At 37.6% G+C, this 19,645-nt stretch overlaps 1 protein-coding gene across 1 annotated transcript in view; it reads left to right on the forward strand.

The window, feature by feature from the left end:
* The window catches only part of POMGNT1 (protein O-linked mannose N-acetylglucosaminyltransferase 1 (beta 1,2-)), a 34,627-nt gene extending 19,547 nt beyond the window's left edge, over positions 1-15,080 (forward strand). The window contains exons 12-22 of the mRNA XM_070941369.1: positions 1,323-1,406; positions 1,771-1,812; positions 2,199-2,257; positions 2,828-2,900; positions 3,031-3,159; positions 5,477-5,602; positions 6,345-6,409; positions 8,219-8,263; positions 8,606-8,741; positions 9,506-9,615; positions 10,737-15,080. Of these exons, the coding sequence (XP_070797470.1) occupies positions 1,323-1,406; positions 1,771-1,812; positions 2,199-2,257; positions 2,828-2,900; positions 3,031-3,159; positions 5,477-5,602; positions 6,345-6,409; positions 8,219-8,263; positions 8,606-8,741; positions 9,506-9,615; positions 10,737-10,818 (951 nt within the window). The 3' untranslated portion in view covers positions 10,819-15,080. The remainder of the gene's footprint in view (positions 1-1,322; positions 1,407-1,770; positions 1,813-2,198; positions 2,258-2,827; positions 2,901-3,030; positions 3,160-5,476; positions 5,603-6,344; positions 6,410-8,218; positions 8,264-8,605; positions 8,742-9,505; positions 9,616-10,736) is intronic.
* Positions 15,081-19,645: the final 4,565 nt, after the last annotated feature.

The following is a 19,645-nucleotide window of genomic DNA, read 5'->3' on the forward strand; positions in this document are numbered from 1 at the left end:
ACTTTAAGAGAGCCATCTTTATCTGAGCATTGCAAATATATTTTGGCTAAAAACACTGAGGAGATTTTGTTTCTTCTGTGTGTTGTATTACTAATACTACTACTTTTTTTTGTGTTCTGTCATGAAATTTGTTCTGGGGGCAGTAGTAGTATTTACTAAGTGGTATGGTTCAACTCAGACTTAACGTTTGTTGGTCCCTACAGCAGAGCTGTTTTCCTTCCTGAAAAGGAATACCTCTATTCACATGGTAGATACTCCTTTACAGAGTTGTTTTGTTGCCATAGCAACTGTGTCACCTGGCTACAGAAGGGCAGGATGAAAGCAAGTCTTTAAGGCACTGAATCATTCAGTTTTATGCTTATGCATGTATGAGAAAATAAATGGATTATTTTATTATAGATGAGAAACTTCTAGATACGAAGCCTTGGGATCCTTGTAGACTTCAGAAATCAATCTTAACTAGATCCCTCAGCAATTGATCAGATCTATAATAAGGTTGACACCATCTAACTACTGAGATATTTAATTGTAAATTGTATTTACAGTGAAACAAAGCTATGAGTCATACCCTTTTTTCAAAGACTATTTCAGGCACTTTGTTCAGACCAATATCTGCCATTGGCTATCCCTATAACATAATCTACCCTCTTTGAAACTGGGATGTAACTACGTAATAAAATGCAAATAGACTATATATATATATTCTGATCTACTTCTGTTTTTCTCTGAACAAAATGAACAACTTGTATTCCGTGGGCAAATAAAGAGCCTTCAGTGTTTGGCATTGAAGAAGCATATTATAAAAACATACTATGTCTATAATAAAATATGCTAATGTACCATTTAAAAAAGATAAGGAACATTATAGGAATTTGGATGGTAATTCTTATTTTTGTAGAAGCAGACAGTAATTTTCATTAGTTACATGAAGTTATGCATCTTGGTTTGAGGATCTGAAAGGTGAAGTTCTAAGATATGTGTCACCTGTAGGTCAGAAACAGAATGCAATACATTTTGAAAATCTGGGGATCACAGTGGGCAGAATACTAATACAAAATTAAGAACTGTGTACAGCTTTTACTTCAGGTATTTCCTGCTTCAAAATAGTGATAAATTATTAATCATTAATAGTTTCAGAACCCACTGAGGACTATAATGAAAAAGCTAGAGGCCACAGGTTGTTTACCCCTATTCTAGAAAAAAACGGTTCAATCCCAGAAATCTCCAAAATAGAAGATGATTTGTATCCAACCTGGAAGATGAAAATGAACGAGCACAGTTCAGAAAACCTTATTTACCACACACATTTCCTTTTTTTCCAGGAGCCAATGGATGTAGTTGAATTATTTGGCCTGAAGGGAATCCAGCACACGCCCATCAGCATTAAAAATGCAAGAGTCGCTCAGGTGAGTGGCTCATTTCATTTCATTGCCTTGACTGCTGCTTCCATTAAACCATTAACTCCATTAGAAATCCTATTCTGTACTTGTTATCCTCCAGATTGATTTATGGTGGATGAGCTCAAGCACAAGCCTTGGCTCTCCATTGGCATTCTGGGCTTGAATTTGTCAGCTTTGTATGATTAGAAATGCAGGGTATGTGTCAATCTTGCTTTGAGGCACAAACGAAGCCAAGAGTTGAAGATGGTTGGTCTGAATGTTTTAAAAAGTAGCTTTTCAGTAATGACTCTATTAGTATTACCACATTTATAAGAATAAACAGATTTCGAGAAATGCCCCCATTCTTACTCCTTCTTTTGTCCCCATATAGCACTACAAGGCCAGTTTGACTGCAACATTCAACTTGCACCCGGTATGTCAGCTCTTCTATTTTTGCCAGTCTAGAGAGGACTATTCATTTAGGAAAATTCTGCTTTGGAATATGCTCTTCTATGTAACTACTGAGAGTTAGTTTTAATTAATTAAAGGAGTTATAGTAATAAGTACCTAACGCAAACCTGGAAGTTGCAGTTCCTGTTTTACGTAAACATAACATGATGGCAAATACTCATAATGCCATGCTTTTTAGAAATACAGGTTTTGATGATTTAGTTGTTACTGAAAAAGGAATGTTCTTATATTCTGATGAAGATAATACATTGCTAAATTGTCAGCTTTCCAGAAATTCTTACACTGAGTGAAAATGTGTATATAAATTTGAAACACTGTAGGTTCCCTTATATCCTGATTGTTTTGTAGGATGCAAAGTTTGCTGTGGTATTGGAAGAAGACTTGGACATTTCCATTGATTTCTTCAGGTATTAATTGAATTCATTTTCTACCTTGGTCTTATTTTGTTTTGCCAGCAAAGAATTGCGGTTGGGTCCTGATACTTCTTCTGTCAGTGTGGCTGGCAAGTTTTAGATGAATAATATATTGCCATTCATTGACAATGAAAGTATAACTCCATTGCAAGGGAGATACTGTAGGATGAGAGTTCCTCCATCAAGTCCATCAGAAGAAATTCTGATGGTCAGGAAAGATAACTTAGATCACAGTATGCAAGCTGACTCAGAAAAAGTATTTTCACTGAGAAGTATGAATTAGCATTTTAACACAAAATGAGTCTTTAGAGCTTATACAAAATATCTGCATATGTTTGAAGCTTGTTCAGTATCCCATTTTCCAATTCTTATACTCAAAGTGAGAACATATTTAGCTCATGTAACTCATTCATGTCATTAGTTTCGCTAGTGCTTCACTAGTGCCTTTGTTCCAAGCAATCTCCTTTTTAAAAGAATGCTTCAATCTTAAGCAATTCACAGCATTGCTTTCATAAATCAAATCAGTGTTGGCTTGTTCTTTGAAATTCTTCTTCATTTTCTTAGCTTTCTAAGCCAGTCTATCTATTTGCTGGAAGAAGATGACAGCTTGTATTGCATCTCTGCTTGGAATGATCAGGTTAGTTATCTGTTACCCTGATGCTCCCTGTTATCACATTTCACATCATTCCCCCAAACTTGGATGAAGGACTGTGTGATAAGTTTACTGCTGGGGAAGATTTCCTAAATCTTTCTCTTTTGTTAATTAGGGATATGAACATACCGCTGAGGACCCTTCACTTCTGTATCGTGTAGAGACCATGCCAGGCCTGGGCTGGGTGCTAAGAAAGACTCTCTATAAGGATGAATTGGAGCCCAAGTGGCCAACACCAGAGAAGGTCAGTCTGTTTTCACAGGTTGTTTTTCCTTACTGAATAAGACCGTCTCTCTCTCTCTCTCTCTCTCTCTCTCTCTCTCTCTCTCTCTCTCTCTCTCTCTCTCTCTCTGTGTGTGTGTGTGTGTGTGTGTGTGTGTGTGTTAGGTTGATGGCCAGTTTTGCATTACTATCCTCTGGTATTCATAATGAATTAATGGTAGCTTTTCTTTCATAATTGGGATTATGGGGCCCTCTAGCATACTCTTTCTGACCTTTGCAATTTCCAAATAAGTAAACTCAGCATTAGTTTTATTTGTTTTATTTCTATAACACTCAATTTTCATCCAACAGTGTGTATTCTGGGTACAATTATGTTTAAATAGTCATATTTCTACATCTTCATTATATTTAGTCATCACCATCATATTAATAATATAATAAAATTATAATATACTAATCTTAATGCTTAACATTTAACATCATCTTTAATGACTCTCCTCTATACCATTACCTCCCTTTATATCTCCTCTTTTCCAACTTCTGTTTCTGTTATCTAGCCATTGATAAAATGTGTCCCTTATCAAAAAATATTCAGTTTCTTCTTTATCCTTAATAGCAAGTGTTAATCTATCCATTTCTGCACAATCTAATATTTTTTTAATTACATTCTCCTCAGACGGGATCTCATCACTTTTCCGTTGTTGCAAAAATACGATTCTAGTTGCCGTTAATATATGCAGAATCAAATATGCAGTCTTTTTATCATATTTTTCTGTAGAATGCCCAACAGAAATATCTCTGTAAACTCAGCATTATTACTAAAGACCATGTTGGCTGAGAAATTCTAGAAGATGAAATCCATATACTGTATCTAAAGTGCAACCCAGGTTCAGGAAACCTGCTCCAACACTGCAGTTGAAAAGCTTCCGTAATTGGGGAAACTTATTATTTGGAAAGGCTTTATTTTTATTTTTTTATGCTTATACACATAAATGTAGTTTTAAGATTTAAACAATCATGAATTGTCCCTCAAATCATCAGAAAAATTTCAGAAGTTGGTGCATCAAGGTTTCAGTAGAACAGAATAAAAGGAAGCCTTCCATCCTTCCGAGGTGGGTAAAATGAGGACCTAGATTGTTGGGGGGCAATATGCTGATTCTGTAAACCGCTTAGAGAGGGCTGTAAAAGCACTGTGAAGTGGTATATAAGTCTAAGTACTATTGCTATTAAAATAACTGACTTCATGATAGCTATTTAAAAGACCTGCTGCTCTAACAATAATAGTGAACTAATGTACTGGCCTCTTCTAATCTGATGTCTTTCAAATACATTGAATTCCACTTCTAATCATTTCCAACCACTATGCTCAGAGGGACCAGATTTGAAGGACCTAGGCTGAGAAAGGCAGATTTAGTTTCTTCTTCTAAAGAAACTCTTCATAAAGGCAAGCATTGGCAAGCTGTTGCTGTGCCTCCATCTACCATCTGCTTAGAAGTCATTTTCCTGATTGGCCTTGGCAAAGTAATTGAGAATGCTTAATACAGATCTAACAATTAACATACTTAAATAACATTTGGTCATGCATGCTTATGTATTTTCTAACAACTTCACATCATTCCCAACTGTTCATGCAATCTAAATATCACATGCAGGTGTTTAAAAAAAATGTGGAACATACAAGAACAACGAAAGCATTAGAAAAAAGGGGAAATGCATTTTTGAAGCATTTAGATTTTTTTCAATAAGCTCAGTGACTTGCCATTTTCTCCCATTTATTAGTTTTTATTAGTTTATAATGTAGCATACAAAAAAATGCAAAAGTAAATAATAGGAAAAATAGGGAAGGGAAAGAGAAAAATGAGGGAAAGAAAAGGGGGAAAAGAAAGAAAAGGCATTGACCTGCCATTTTCCAACTCTATAATATCCAGACAATTTTTTTTTAAATCAAGGACCATTATATGACCAGCAAATGCCTAAACTAATGCTATATAATTACATTAGTCAGGGATTCTAAAATGGCCCGACTTTTAATGCCAAAGAAAATAACTGAAATCAAACACAACAAAAAGTATTCCCATTTCGTCCAGATTTTATGCTTACATATAAAGTATGCGTTGGAACAGAAATCTCTTGAGCATTAGTGCCAGGATACATTCCATTTTCAAAATTGAGAAATAATAAGAGCCTACATCTGAAACTTGGGTTGAGTTATCTTCTGCTTCAAACTTCAAGGGGGTTTTAATGCAGTACAAAATGCTTATGGTGGCTGCAGCAAAATAAGTTGCTCTCCGAGAAAAGCTTCTTCTCCGTGTTGTATTTTGCCTGCTTTTTTCTCTCAGCTTTGGGACTGGGACATGTGGATGCGCATGCCAGAACAGCGGAAAGGCCGTGAATGCCTCATCCCAGACGTGTCCCGTTCGTATCACTTTGGCATTGTTGGCCTCAACATGAATGGCTACTTCCATGTGAGTGACCCTGCTAAACTCAAATGCAGAAATAGTAGCTCTTCCTCATACCCTTATTTATTCACAAAATAGCCTGTGTAGGTGTTGAGCGGTTTCAATTGGAGAAGAAGCACAGTTAGATTGTTCAGTTTCAAGTGCTTCCTTGCCTTTCAGACAATGTCTACTAATGGCATCATAATTTTGGAAGGAGGAGAAGGTGGTTTTTTTTAAATAGTCTATGCTAGTCTCCCATATTAGTATTCAAAGGCCATTATAAGTAAATGAAATTTCTCTGGATGGGCAAAGTAGATTTTAAAGCTTCATCTTGTGGGATGGAAGAAGCCCGCTTGCTTGTGAGCACTCAGAAAAAATCAAGTAACTGTTTCAGATAATAGAATAGAAGACTAGACTAACTATAAACTGGCCCAAGAAAGCAATCAATATCATCTTCAGTTGCTTGATTCCCTAATCCCAATGTTTGCAATTTGTCCTTTTAGTCAAACATTGATAAGCAAAACTCAGCAAGTTGTTCACTAAGTACAGCTCTCCCCAATGATTGCTGCCTTATCTATGAAACAAATGAGATGGTTTAGCTGCAGTTGTTCTTCTTCGGATATGATGGAAAATATTTTCCTTGCAAATCTTTGTATGCAGCAGTAGTATCCATGGTGCTCTCCCTGCTGTACTTTGGAGGAAAAAGTGGAAGGCTAGGGTAAATGATACTTGAAACCACCTTTTTTTTTTTTCATTCATATTTTCCCAGGAAGCCTATTTCAAAAAGCACAAGTTCAACACAGTCCCCAATGTACAGCTTAAGAATGTGGAGAGGTAAGTTCAGTACGTAGAGAATATGGAGAACAAGCTAACATGGACACCTTCTGACTTAACCATAAGCTTTCTTGTGTAGGCAACTCACTAATATGAGTTGCCTGAGCCGAGGTAGTGAAGTGGTTAGAGTGCAGTACTGCAGCTACTTCTGCTGACTGCTAGTTCAGCAGATCAGCGGATCAAATCTCAGCGGATCAAGGTTGACTCAGCCTTCCATCCTTCCGAGGTGGGTAAAATGAGGACCCAGATTGTTGGGCTATTTAGTATACTGTCTTTGGTGTAAGCCTCCCAGAGTCCTCAGAGTGGGCGGCATAGAAATATATATATATATATATATAAAAATAAATAAATAATATGAATGTAGCCATACTAGAGAACTTGAGGAACATGAGCAAGTAAAGATCAACCCTAATATAATACTCTTGACAGGAAACCCTGTCAGGACAGAAATTAAATTCCCTTACCATTTTCAGAGAGCAAGGATTTGGACTAATGGAGGGACTGGGACTATTTACTAATGTCCAACCAAAGTAGACTTGTAAAAATTATAATTCAGTGGTTGACTCTTGGCAGCTTCTCGTTTGGTTCAAACAAATATGCATCTATAAATGTTTCATATCAGTTCATGAGCACAAGGAACAAGAAGAAAGAATGGAATAAAAATAGAAGAGCAGAAATATAAGAACAATTAGTTTGGTGCAGCTGGCTAATGGTTTAATAGAGACTTCCGTGTGTATTATTTGCAGGGGGGAAAACATTTTGTCATGGAAAACTTGAGTGTACATTAAAATAAATAAACAAACAAACAAACAAATAAATAGCACTTCAAATTGTATATCATATTTGAGCAATAGCTGCATGACTATAAAATGCCTTTACAAAAAAGAATGGGGTGGAAGATTTGCGATTAACAGTGCCTGCCTTAGTAGCTGCAGCATTTACTGGGCTTGTTTATCTCTGCAGTCATTATCTGCCATTCCCTCGATTATTATTATTTGAGCTCTGTGTAAGCACAAACATACACATACCAACGCCAGAAGATTCTGGCATTTCCTTTTGTTTCTGAGGGGTTTTTTTGAAAGTGGGAGCAAATGTTGAGGCCTCTGGGCAACAAATCATTTGGTAGAACTTCAGCAGCAAAATGGCTGATGTTTGCCAACATATTTTTAGACCATGTTTTGAGGATCGGCAGGAAGTTAAGGATGGAAATAAGAGCAGTCCTCCTCTTCCCCACCCCCCACTTAAGATTTCACTGCTTATTTTCAGAGGAAGGTATGTGGAAATGGGAGAAGAAAATGCACTGCTGCAAATCAGCCATTTTTGCCACCATTTTTAGTGACAGTCTTACAGTATGCAAAATATCCTACCCCTTTAAAGCAGGGGTGTCAAACTTCCTGATGTGCTTAGTTCCGGCCCACAGGGCCGCCCTGGAAACAGCAAAGAACCAGCCCATGGTGCCTCTGCCAGCGAAAACAGAGCTCCATTTTCGCTGGCAGAGGATTGCAGGAGACCATTGCAGCCGAAAACAGAGCTCGCAAGAGTCATGGGCCTCCCGAGCTCCATTTTTGCTGACAGAGGGTTGCAGGAAGCCGTCGCATCAGAAAATGAAGCTTGAGAGCCTATTTTTGCTGGCAGAGCCCAAGTGCCCCCCAAAAGAGTGATGTCGGGCTGGCCACGCCTCCCCCCACCCGAGGTCAAACACAACCCTGATGCGGCCCTCAATGAAATCGAGTTTGACACCCCTGCTTTATAGAGTGTAAAGCAATTCTATTTCAGTTCTGACTTTTTATTTCTCTTTCTATTGTATAGTTTAAAGAAAGATGCATATGAAATTGAAGTTCATCGTCTGCTCAGGTACCTTATGTGTTAAACAATGGATCACTGAAACTGATAGAGAGGTGGATGTCTTATATGGCCTGATCTAGTGTGCAAAATGTTGGGACTGGAATTATGAAATGCTGGCAAATGCCTGAAAGGTGAATTCAGAAGAGCATTATGGCTAATTTGGCAACTAGCATACCCGTTAAAAATATTTTGATTTTGAAATAAGAAAGGAATTTTATTATCTCTCAAAGCCAGTTAATATTTTTTGGATTGCATGTTCCTGTTTTGTATCTTTAATGTGGCATTTGCTTCATAATATGGACTTTCCTGTCTGCTTGCCCTCTCTGATCTTATTTTCACCCATTTCTTCAGTGAGGCTGAAGTTCTGGATCATAGCAAAAATCCTTGTGAGGATTCTTTTGTCCCAGACACTGAAGGAAAAACCTACGTGATGTACATAAAGATGGAGCAGGAGGCAGATTTCACAACTTGGACTCAGCTTGCCAAGGTATTTTTCAGACAGACAGACAACCTACTTATTAAAATATCTTATATCGATGTGAAAGTTGAAAAAAGTATTAAAATAAATCAATATGTCATATTGTTATATAGTTATTACCCGCTTTAGACAGCATGATTTAACTTATACATTATAAGATAATTAAAAAGCAATAACTTCTGTCTGCCTTGGAAATTTTAATGACTTTAGAAAACCATAAAAAAAGGGAAAAAAGCTACCATAAATGTTAAAAGTTTATGTTAGGAGCAAATAAACTTGAGATGTTGTACAAATCTGTTTACAAAGTTATAATCTAATAATAGCTCCTTCATTCAGTTATATTCTCTATCAGATCTATTTAAAAAAAAAAACTTGGTTTTAACATTGATTCATACACCCATAACTTAATTTACCATTCTTTTACAGGAGGAATTATTTGTACTTTCCATTAAAAAGTATAAAATATTCTAGTAGCTGTTGCCATGTACAAATCCAATTCATTTTGTAGGATTACTTGGTTTAATAACTGGTAAAAAGATAACAGGATAAAAAAAAAAGAAAACCCACCATTAAAGCCTGTTTAATTTCCACCTTTACTTCTTGCCTAGCCTATGATAAGGTTGAAAAGGAATTCCTGCTCAAATTTAGGCCGTACCATATTATAAGCCAGCACTGAAAGCTGCTTAGAAACACTCAACTGGTTTAGATTTTGAATCTTTAGTCACATGATTCATTCAGTCTTGCTGTCAGACACTTATAACTTGTTCTTTTAGTGCCTCCACATTTGGGATCTGGATGTCCGGGGGAATCATAAAGGACTATGGCGGCTCTTTAGGAAAAAAAATCACTTCTTGGTTGTAGGAGTCCCTGCCTCTCCATATTCGTAAGTCATCTTGTGGGTCAAGTTAGACTTAATTGTTGTATGAAACTTTTCTTTTTCCCATCCGACTCTTATGGCCAGATTATTTGGCTAGGCACTTTCTCTTTTATACATGTTGTTCTTAAGCAAAATGTCAGATCAAATGATTTTTTTTCCAAAGGGAGTCATGGAAACATCTCCTGTTATGGGTAATTAGCTTCTATTCATTGCTTAGCTCTGCTGCAAGTTGGTCCTTATTTAATTCTTTAATGAAATGGACATTGTGTAGAATTTTAGAGCAAGAAGCACTAATGGGACTACCCCCTTGTAATCCTTGGGTGTAGTTCCAGAGGCTTTCAGAAGTTATTCTTAAATTGCAGTTTTTAACATGCGGAAGGAAGAACCTGTTAAATTCATAACTGGACAGCAATCATATTAAAATAATTTTTAATTACATTTACATGTACATTTCATAAAATCAACTGTTGTCCAAGTTAGTTTTTGGAAAGCAATGCCCAGTCTTCAACGGCTCAAGGTTGACTCAGCTTTCCATCCTTCCCAGTTTGGTAAAACAAGGATCCAGATTGTTGGGGGCAATATGCTGACTCTGTAAACCACTTAGAGGGGGCTGTAAAGCACTATGAAGTGGTATATAAGTCTAAGTGCTATATTGTTTAAAAGCCAGATGTGAACCTTGGGCCAACATAAATTTTGCACTCTTGCTTTTCAGTGGATCGTAATAGAGAATAGAATAGAGCAACTATAAAAAGATAAGCGGGATGAGGCAAAAGCTAAAGATGCCCTACATTTTGGACATACAAAATATTCCAAATTCAGTATTCATGTAAAAACACTGGATGCTTTAGTTGGATATTATGGAAGACTGGTACAAATCAGACAGCACTAGGTTAGATGGATATATTGCAGTCCACTTTATTCAGCTTGCATTTTCCCTGACCTCAGTCATTGACTGATACCTTAGAATTCTAAAGTTGAGACTTGGTGCTTCTAGAAAGCACCAGATTAGAAAACTCTGTAATACTTTGCCCCTCAAGACAGTTTTATATATTTTGTTATTCATCCTGTTGAATATTTTCCATCTCCTTTTCTGTACTGGTAATTCGAGACCAATTTTTTTTCCCTAGATTCAAAAAACCTTCTTCGGTGACCCCAATCTACATGGAACCCCCAGCCAAGGATGAGGCAGCAGGAGCAGAGCAAACATGAAGCAGATCATGGAATGTTGACCATATTGCCTTCATAGCCTGCAGAATAGGAGGGCAGAGGAACAGTTAGAGCTCTCTGGAACTGGCTTTTCTCTGGAAGTTTTGAGAAGTAGGACAAGCCAAAGGGAGCTCTCTCCATCCCTCATCCTCAGGCTGCTGCCGAGAGTGGATAAATTGCCTTGGAAGAACAGGCGTCTTTAATACTTTTCTAAGCCACTGAAACAATGCAGTTGTCTCAATTTTAATATTGATGCTTTACTAATTGTGGGCCACTATTTCCCCAAATTGGGGTTGGGCCTGAGGGAGCTGTTTGAAAGGGATTGAATCCCTTTAGAAGCTCTTTCCACATTGTTACCTGAGGATATATAATTTTTTTTTAATTTATTAGTTTGCTGCAATGGTCAGCCACCTTCTGAAGGCTGTTTTCTTGCTTTATATTTCTGCTGGTTTTTGAGGTGAGTGATAATGATGGGAATTGTCCCTGGAAAGCATATGGGCCATACCTTAAACCCACATACCACTGCCTGGCTAGTGACTTTATGGCCAGTGGTTCACATGCGCACAAAGAAGAGGTTTGTGGCCTTGGCTTTGTGATCAAAGGATGCAAGCTGCAAAAGAACTGCATGTATTTACTGTGTACTGAATGTCCTGGTCACTCGGGCTCAGAATTCCCTTTTTTCCTCTCTCATCCTCTCCTCCCATTGGGCAGAGATGGCAGTGAAAGGTGGTCCCTTTCAAAGCTATGGGTTCTAAGTTCCCAGTGGATGTGCTTGGATTCAGCTAAGGCAGTTGGTCTTGGTTGAAATATCTGAAAAGATACAGGCTAGATGGTTTGGTCATTTCCATAAAATGCCTGCAGGAAGAACTAAGCATCAGTAAAGAAGAAAAGTGCCTTGAGCGAGCATGTGCTGGCCTGGGAAGCTTTAGTGTTTACCAGTATATCAGGGAACAGAAGTAGTAAATGAGTCAAATTAAATCTTACTTCCGAGTGAGGCTGGTCTGTAGGTTTCTGAAAACCAAACCCAGAAGTAGCCAGCCATCATAGGTCTTTCTACCACTAATGACAACTCCACTTACTCTCCCTCCTGCGATATAACCCATGTCCCTTCCTATTAAATGTGAGGTGCAGGTACTAAAGTATTTTGCCCCCAAAGAAAAACCCAAAGGGACTTGTATGCACTGAGGAAGGTTTTGAGACTAAGTCCTAAGAAAGGGCAACTCAGGGCTCTGCTAGGTAGATAATCAGAGGTGAAAGGGTGTGGGGAGACAGAGGAAGAAGCAATTCAGGGATAAAGAGCAAATCATGGTTTCCTCTTGGATATCCTGTGCCTTATGGAGAAGAGGGAAGGTTTTAGGTCTCAAATGTGACTTTCAGTATATTCACACTATGAATAGATTAAGGGAAAAGGAAATGAGCATTCCCCTCAAGAGAACAAGTAGATTCTAGTTTGAGGCCACCTTTCCTTCATTTTGTTGAGTTACCTCTGTTTTCCTCTTTTTCCTCACTGTCCTCAAACCTGTGCAATACCAGTATGAATTAAACAGCAAATACCTTTTCCTATCCATAAGGCAGCTTGAAAACTTCTTGTTTTGATTAGTTAGCCACTGCATGGTTCTCCTTGAAACTCAGGCTCCTACTTATTCTAGAGCCCAAGGGTTTCTGTGCTTGAATGAGACCTCAAATAGAACATATGACCTAACACTGTCCTAAATATATTTGCAAAGGTCACCTGTCTGCTGCGTCCCTACAGTTTTCATTGGCAAAGGAATAGTTCATGCGAGGATTTCTGCCGACAAAAATTGTGGTCCTCTTGGCCCTATCAGTCTTGGTGGATGGTGGTTTTCCATTTGTAAGATGAATGTGAACTCCAGTGTGAAAGTACAACAGTGCTGCTTTTGCTCTGCCTTGACTTCATTTCCTGCCCTGTTATGTGAAGGAGAAATGGCTTTTTCTAAAGAAACACAGAAGAGACAAAACTTACTAAGATTCCTGAGAGGGATGTTGCTTGGTGTGTTTTAAGTATGCAAATGTGCATCAGAAAAACAAAATGTTCTGTGCAAATGCAGGGGTATGAAATAGCTCTCATTCTGGAGCCACAAGCACTTAGATCATTCTGTGGAACTTGGCATAGAACTTCCTTTTTGGGCTCGTGTAGTCTCCCAAAACTGGTTCTGTTAATGGGGAGTAACTTCTACATTTGGGGCTGAGGAGTCAACAACTTGAATTTACACCTTTTAGGAAGCATGCTGTGGTTTTTTCCCCCTTATTTATTTGGCCACTGGAACTGATAAAAACAATCCAGTTCCCTGATTTATATGGTGGTTCAACCCTTAATTAGAGACTCCATATCATGAACAGATCCTAAAGGCTATTTTCGGGGGGCAGGAGCAGAAAGAGATTTAATAGATTTGTTACCAAGTGAATGTCAATCAATGCATGGCCCTCTTCCATTTGTAGATATAAATTTGGATTTATTATTGGGTCTTCAAAATCCTTGATTTTGAAAGATGGATTAGGCTACATTTGGGGGAGGTGAGATTCAGGAACAGACTTCTGGTCTGTGCTAATCCTTAATGTGTTGTGTTCTCCCTACCTTCACAGTTCTGGTTTCCGTTGTCCCTTAAATCCCTTAAATCCTTGGTAGAGAAGAGCACATGCCACTTCCTTCTATTGCAATTTCATAGTAGAAAGGCCATTCTTGCAAATCTGGAAACCCTGCTCACTTTATATAATACTTCAACTGGAGTGGTGGAGGCCCTTACACTTCCAAGGTCCATCTCTTTCAGAACTGCATTTTCTATACAGTGATGCAAGGTTACTTTGTTAAGACACAACCATATTGTTTTATCAGGTCCAACTTTTGCCTTGTCTAGCCAAGTGTAGGAATACCTGACAGTGATGAAATGCTATGGAAAGGAAGGTTACTTTGATGCAACATTTATGAGAACTTTATTAAATAGTTTTTGATATGTTTTTTTGTGGGGGGGCAATAAAATGCTAGAGATGATAATTCTTCTCAAGGCCAGTTCAGCCATGAAGGTAAAGGCAAAAGTCTAGAGATCCATAAATGCCTTGCTCTTCATTCATCAAAAGGCAGTTGACTAGAGTGATTAGATCTAGAAGATACTTGTATTAAAGAAAAATATTTGCCCCTTCTAAGTAATGTATAGCCAAGAAGAAACAGTTGACAGCAGGGGAAGAAAATGGCATGAATGTTTATACTGATTTTATTTTCCTTTCATCTAATTGTTTTTAAAAAATCTTAGAATTGTTCTTTTTCTTACCAAAAATGCATCTTTATAAAATTCCCTGAAGATGTTTACATCTGATGCTTCTGTTATATCAACGTAGGGTTTGGAGAAAAAAGAGCAGTATTCATCTCCTTGGTTAAAATGAGATTTTTGTCCTCATCAAACAACAAATAAATCTAGGGGATCTGATATGTCTAGTGCCATTCTTTACAGACTACACTATGCAGAAAATGGCAATTGAATTTTCTCTCCTATTTCCTTATGCTTATACACTCATTCTGGCTAGCCACTCTTAAAGACGGAATAATATAAAAGTAAATGAAATTACTTGTAGTCTACAAGGCAATAACTATTAGCTCCTTAAAACAATTGAGGTGTGTATGGAGAGAGTGAAATAACCAAATGATTGTCCTTTTTGAGATTTTGTTTAAATTTGAACTAGTGCAAAACACCTAGCAGTTTTCAGGCATGCCTGAAACAATGGGATATATTCAGATATTGCTGGATTGTCTGTCATTTTGTATAAGATCTTGTGGCCTAAGCTGCTTATCAGGTCCAATCTTCCCCCATTCTGCATACAACTATGCTTCACTCCATACTTGCAACATCAAAACTGGTGTTATAGTCCTCTGAATAGATTCCATCTGGGCTAGATTTACTCTTGCTACCCTTTTTTCTATTGTTAATTTCTCTCTCTCTCTCTACCTCCTTCCCCCTCTCCCTTTCTGTTTCTCTCTCCCTCTCTCCTTTATTTCCCCCTTTCTGTTGTCCAACTTAAGCAAAGTATTTGTGGCCTGAGTGCTTCTGGTTTGTGGGCAGGCATCTCGTCTTGCATGCAGTCAGGGAGGGAAGAGAGGTTGAGTGAAACTGGGCTGGCTGCTTTTTGGTATCTCATGTGCCTGTGTTTTCCAAAAATAAAGATGCAAAAAAGAATTGTTGCATCTCCTGTCTTTTACATCTCTATGCATGGTGATGTCTTTTCCTGCAAATAAAGGCTGTCCTTTTTTAGAAGGTGTGGCATAGATTATCATTTCATCCTGAGCAACTTTGACGAAAGTGTTGTGTTCTCCACTTATCTTCTCAGGTCCTTAAAAGACACAAATAACAAATTCTGTCCTAGATTTACAGGAGTTTTCAAAATTGATCATCTGCAAACAGTACAGGTAGAATAAGCATCTCATCATATTATTTTACAGAGAGTAAAAAAAAATGGATATTACTGCTTTTGCAGGAAACCAACTCTTCAGAATACTGCTGTAGTGTTATTTTGTCAGATTCCTGTTGTGCGTTGGCTCACTCTACATAGCACCGTTCTTTCTGTGATCAATCAAAACTTGTACAGGTAGTCCTCGACTTACAGCAGTTCGTTTAGTGACCATAAAGTTAGAACAGCACTGAAAAAAATTGACTTATTTTTTAAAATAGTTTTCCACACTTAACGACCGTTGCAGCAGCCCCATTGTCATGTGATCAAAATTCAGATGCTTGGCAACGGACTCACATTTATGATGATTGCAGGGGTCATGGGATCACCTTTTGCGACCTGACAAGCAAAGTCAAATGGGAAAGCTAGATTCACTTAGCAACCATGTTACTTACTTAAAAACTGTAGTGATTCATTTAACAGCTGTGGCAAGAAAGATCATAAAATGCGGCAAATACACTTAACTGTCTCCATTAGCCACAGAAATTTCAGGCGCAATTGAGGTCATAAGCTAAGGACTGCCTATACTTAGTCCAATCAGGTACATAACATCAATAACTTTATTCAAGGCGGACTTGCCTGCCCCTATGTTTTTTCATCTTTCCCCCTGCCAGACATTTCACCTTGCTTTGTAGTGCCAAATAAAAGAACTATTATATAGAACCACTAGAGGTCCCCAGCTCTTCATAAGCTTCAAAGGAGCAAGCTGCTTTTAAGCACTGATGCATTTTAGCCCCTTGGAAATATAAATGAGCTGAGTTGAATCAAAAATATATCAGGCTGTGGACACATAAGGTGAATGATCTCATTCCCTATCACTTCTTCCAGATAAGAGACAAAGAACAAATAAAGTGCTATGTGCCTGCTCAGATGAAGGGCAGCTCCTAGAAAGGGGCATGATGAACATTAATAACTGAAAAGGTGTGTTCCTTTTAGTGTTGTATAAATTTATTCCACTAAACTCCACACATGCATCTACTATAGTAACTTGGCAAAAGCATATTGTTCCATTCAAAACCCTGTTGCCCAATCAGGTACATTAAAACAAGCTATTTCAAACACTTTAAATACCTGTACAATTAGCACAGGGACCCCCCAAGGCTGTGTGCTCTCCCCACTTCTCTCTGTATACCAATGACTGCAACCCTAATGATCCATCTGTTAAAACTACTGAAGTTTGCAGATGACACAACAGTGGTCGGTCTCATTTGAGACAATGATGAATTCGCATACAGACGGGAGGTTGAACAACTAGGCTCGTGGTGCGACCGGAACAATCTGGAACTGAACACACTCAAAACCGTAGAAATGGTAGTAGACTTTAGGAGAAACCCTTCCATACTTCCACCTCTCACAATACTAGACAACACAGTATCAATAGTAGAGACCTTCAAATTTCTAGGTTCTACCATATCAGAAGATCTAAAATGGACAGCTAACATCAAAAAGGTCATCAAAAAAGCACAACTAAGAATGTTCTTTCTGCGCCAACTCAGAAAACTCAAACTGCCCAAGGAGCTGCTGATCCAGTTCTACAGTGGAATTATTGAGTCTGTCATCTGCACCTCTGTAACTGTCTGGTTTGGTTCTGCAACACATCAAGGCAGAAACAGACTTCAGAGGATAATTAGAGCTGCAGAAGAAACAATTGCTACCAACCTGCCTTCCATTGAGGACGTGTATACTGCACAAATCAAAAAGAGGGTTGTGAAAATATTTACAGACCCCTCACATCCTGGACATAAACTGTTTCAACTCCTACCCTCAAAACAACACTATAGAGCACTGCACACCAGAATAACTAGACACAAGAACAGTTTTTTCCTAAACGCCATCACTCTGCTAAACAAATAATTCCCTCAACACTGTCAAACTAGTTACTAAGTCTGCACTATTATTAATCTTCTCATCGTTCCCATCACCCATCTCCTCCCACTTATGAGTGTATGACTATAACCTTGTTGCTGGTATCCTTACGATTTATATTGATATTGTTTCCTGATTGCTTATATGTACCTATGACTATCATTAAGTGTTGTACCTTATGATTCTTGATGAACGTATCTTTTATGTACACTGAGAGCATATGCACCAAGACAGATTCCTTGTGTGTCCAATCACACTTGGCCAATAAAAATTCTATTCTATTCTATTCTATTCTATTCTATTCTATTCTATTCTATTCTATTCTATTCTGTTCTGTTTCAAACACGGATATCCTTTAAAACCTGAAAGATAGAAGCATTGTAAGCGCCCTGAGTCTCCACAGAAGGGCAGCATATAAATCAAATTAAAAAAAAAAAAAGCCTAGTTTGAATTGGCAGCATAGAATTGCCAGCAACCCTGAACAAATAATGTCATTAGCGGCTTTGCATGCCACATATTGTTAAAAAGTCCATTTCCATTAAATAAAAGTCTGAAGAGAAAATGCATTACATGTTTTATTGTAGTAAAGTAATGAACAGTATATGTCCATTTGTGCATGAGTTGATTTGGCATATTTGTCATAGTGGATGCTTTCTTATAGCATTGACTGACCTATGATATTTCATATCTCTTAAAATATATACATACTCCCTTCTAATGCAGTTCCAAAGCTTCCTCCCATTCCACATGGCAGAAAATATTAAAAAACAAAATTGTATTAAAATGGAGGGAATAAAGATTAGATCTTCATAGACTTTTCCACCATAAAGGGCACAACAATCTAGCAGATTATCTGATTTGGCAGAAAAACAAAATCTTAGTTGAGACATGATGCAAACCCAGGTGCTTTTATGTACCTTTCAAAGAAACATTTAAATGTTCCTTTGACTCTTGGTCAGTTGTAAGCTACTATAGACCAAAGGTAACCATGATCCTCGAAGAGTCATAGAACTGCATAGTGAAATGAATGCACAACATGAAAGCATTTGTCCATATTAAAATAATTCACTGGGCATAAGCATACTTCCCACTTCTATCCATAAGCAACTGAGTCAGAGAAGCAGTCTGTCTGTAATAAGGGAGGTAATATGAAATCATGCCTTATAGCCATTGTCCATGAACCGTCATGCCTTATAACCTCCATGAATTTGTTACTTTCCTTTGAAAGCTGAAAATGATGGTTATCTGTAGAGCCACGACAACATATTTTGCATGTTAAATACCCTCTGTGTAAAAAAGTGCTTCCTTTGATCTGTCCTTATTGGTTTCACTGAAATTCAATAAATTTCATTCTGTGTTGCCTAATCTAAGGCAATTTAGTTAGATTAGGCAACTCACTCTGTACATCCCTCAGCTTCATACGGTAGTAGTAGCGATAGGAAAAGGATATCCTTTTACTAATATTTTCCTATTACATATTCATTCCCAGCACTGTAGCATTAAACTGTAACCTATGCAAATGGATATGAAAAGTCAATAGCACTAGCAGGTGAAAGAGATAAGTAGGAATACAACAGCTTGTAAATTAATGGCATTATGTCAGAACAGGCAAGGGCACAGTTGATGTCTGGATAAGATGGTTGTTACCATATTAAATACGATAAAGGTACAATGCTTGTAATTCCTATTAGTTGACTTTTTTTTGCACAGTGAATGAGGAGTGTTCTGTAATCCTTAATTCTCCCCCGGTGGAACACAGCAGTGTAATCTAATCTATTAGTTGCCATCTGGAATATTTGATGGAAATGACTCAGATGGTTTGTGTTTGGTGTTAACATAAATGCGGAATTTACTTAAATGCAACAGTCAGAAACTACAGACTAATGAACTACAAGATCAAGGTTAAAACATGTTAAGCTTTGGTAACTCTTAATATACTTTTACTGGTTAGTGAAACTTTAAGATTTGTTTGTAGAAAAAAGATGGGATATGGGGAGAGGATTCTCAGAAAAGACAGAATGACTGTTAAGAATGTTAAAACAAAGTATAAAGCTAAATTTGATTCAACTTAATGTAGGTAATAGGATACGTACCACATATTAGGTAATCTTCATCTTCAGAAAGATTATCCATGAAATTGGACAGCAAGCCTGTAGGGGATCTAAGGTTTTGAAAGGGCCACAGACCCTATTTCTGAGGCTAAAGGGGAACTCATAATAATATATTTAACTTTGATAATTATCAATTGCAAATAAGTATTTTTGCAGGGGTATCCAGATTTTACTGTGAGGTTTATCACTAAATAGATATTGGCTCTTACATTGGGAAATTTTAATGACCACATGATAGTATTAAGATTTTATTTGAAAAAGGTCTTTTTGAACATGTTTCTTCAACATCATTTACCATAATGCAATGTTTCTAAAGGATCTGCTTGCCATATGAACAAGTTTAGTTTCCAGTGACTCTAGTGTTATAAAAAGTAGGTTCTATTTGCAATTGAAAT

The sequence above is a fragment of the Pituophis catenifer genome, unplaced genomic scaffold (genome assembly GCF_029215685.1).
Source record: "Pituophis catenifer annectens isolate HBS135680 unplaced genomic scaffold, rPitCat1.0.hap2 SCAF_3, whole genome shotgun sequence".
Taxonomy (NCBI): domain Eukaryota; kingdom Metazoa; phylum Chordata; class Lepidosauria; order Squamata; family Colubridae; genus Pituophis; species Pituophis catenifer.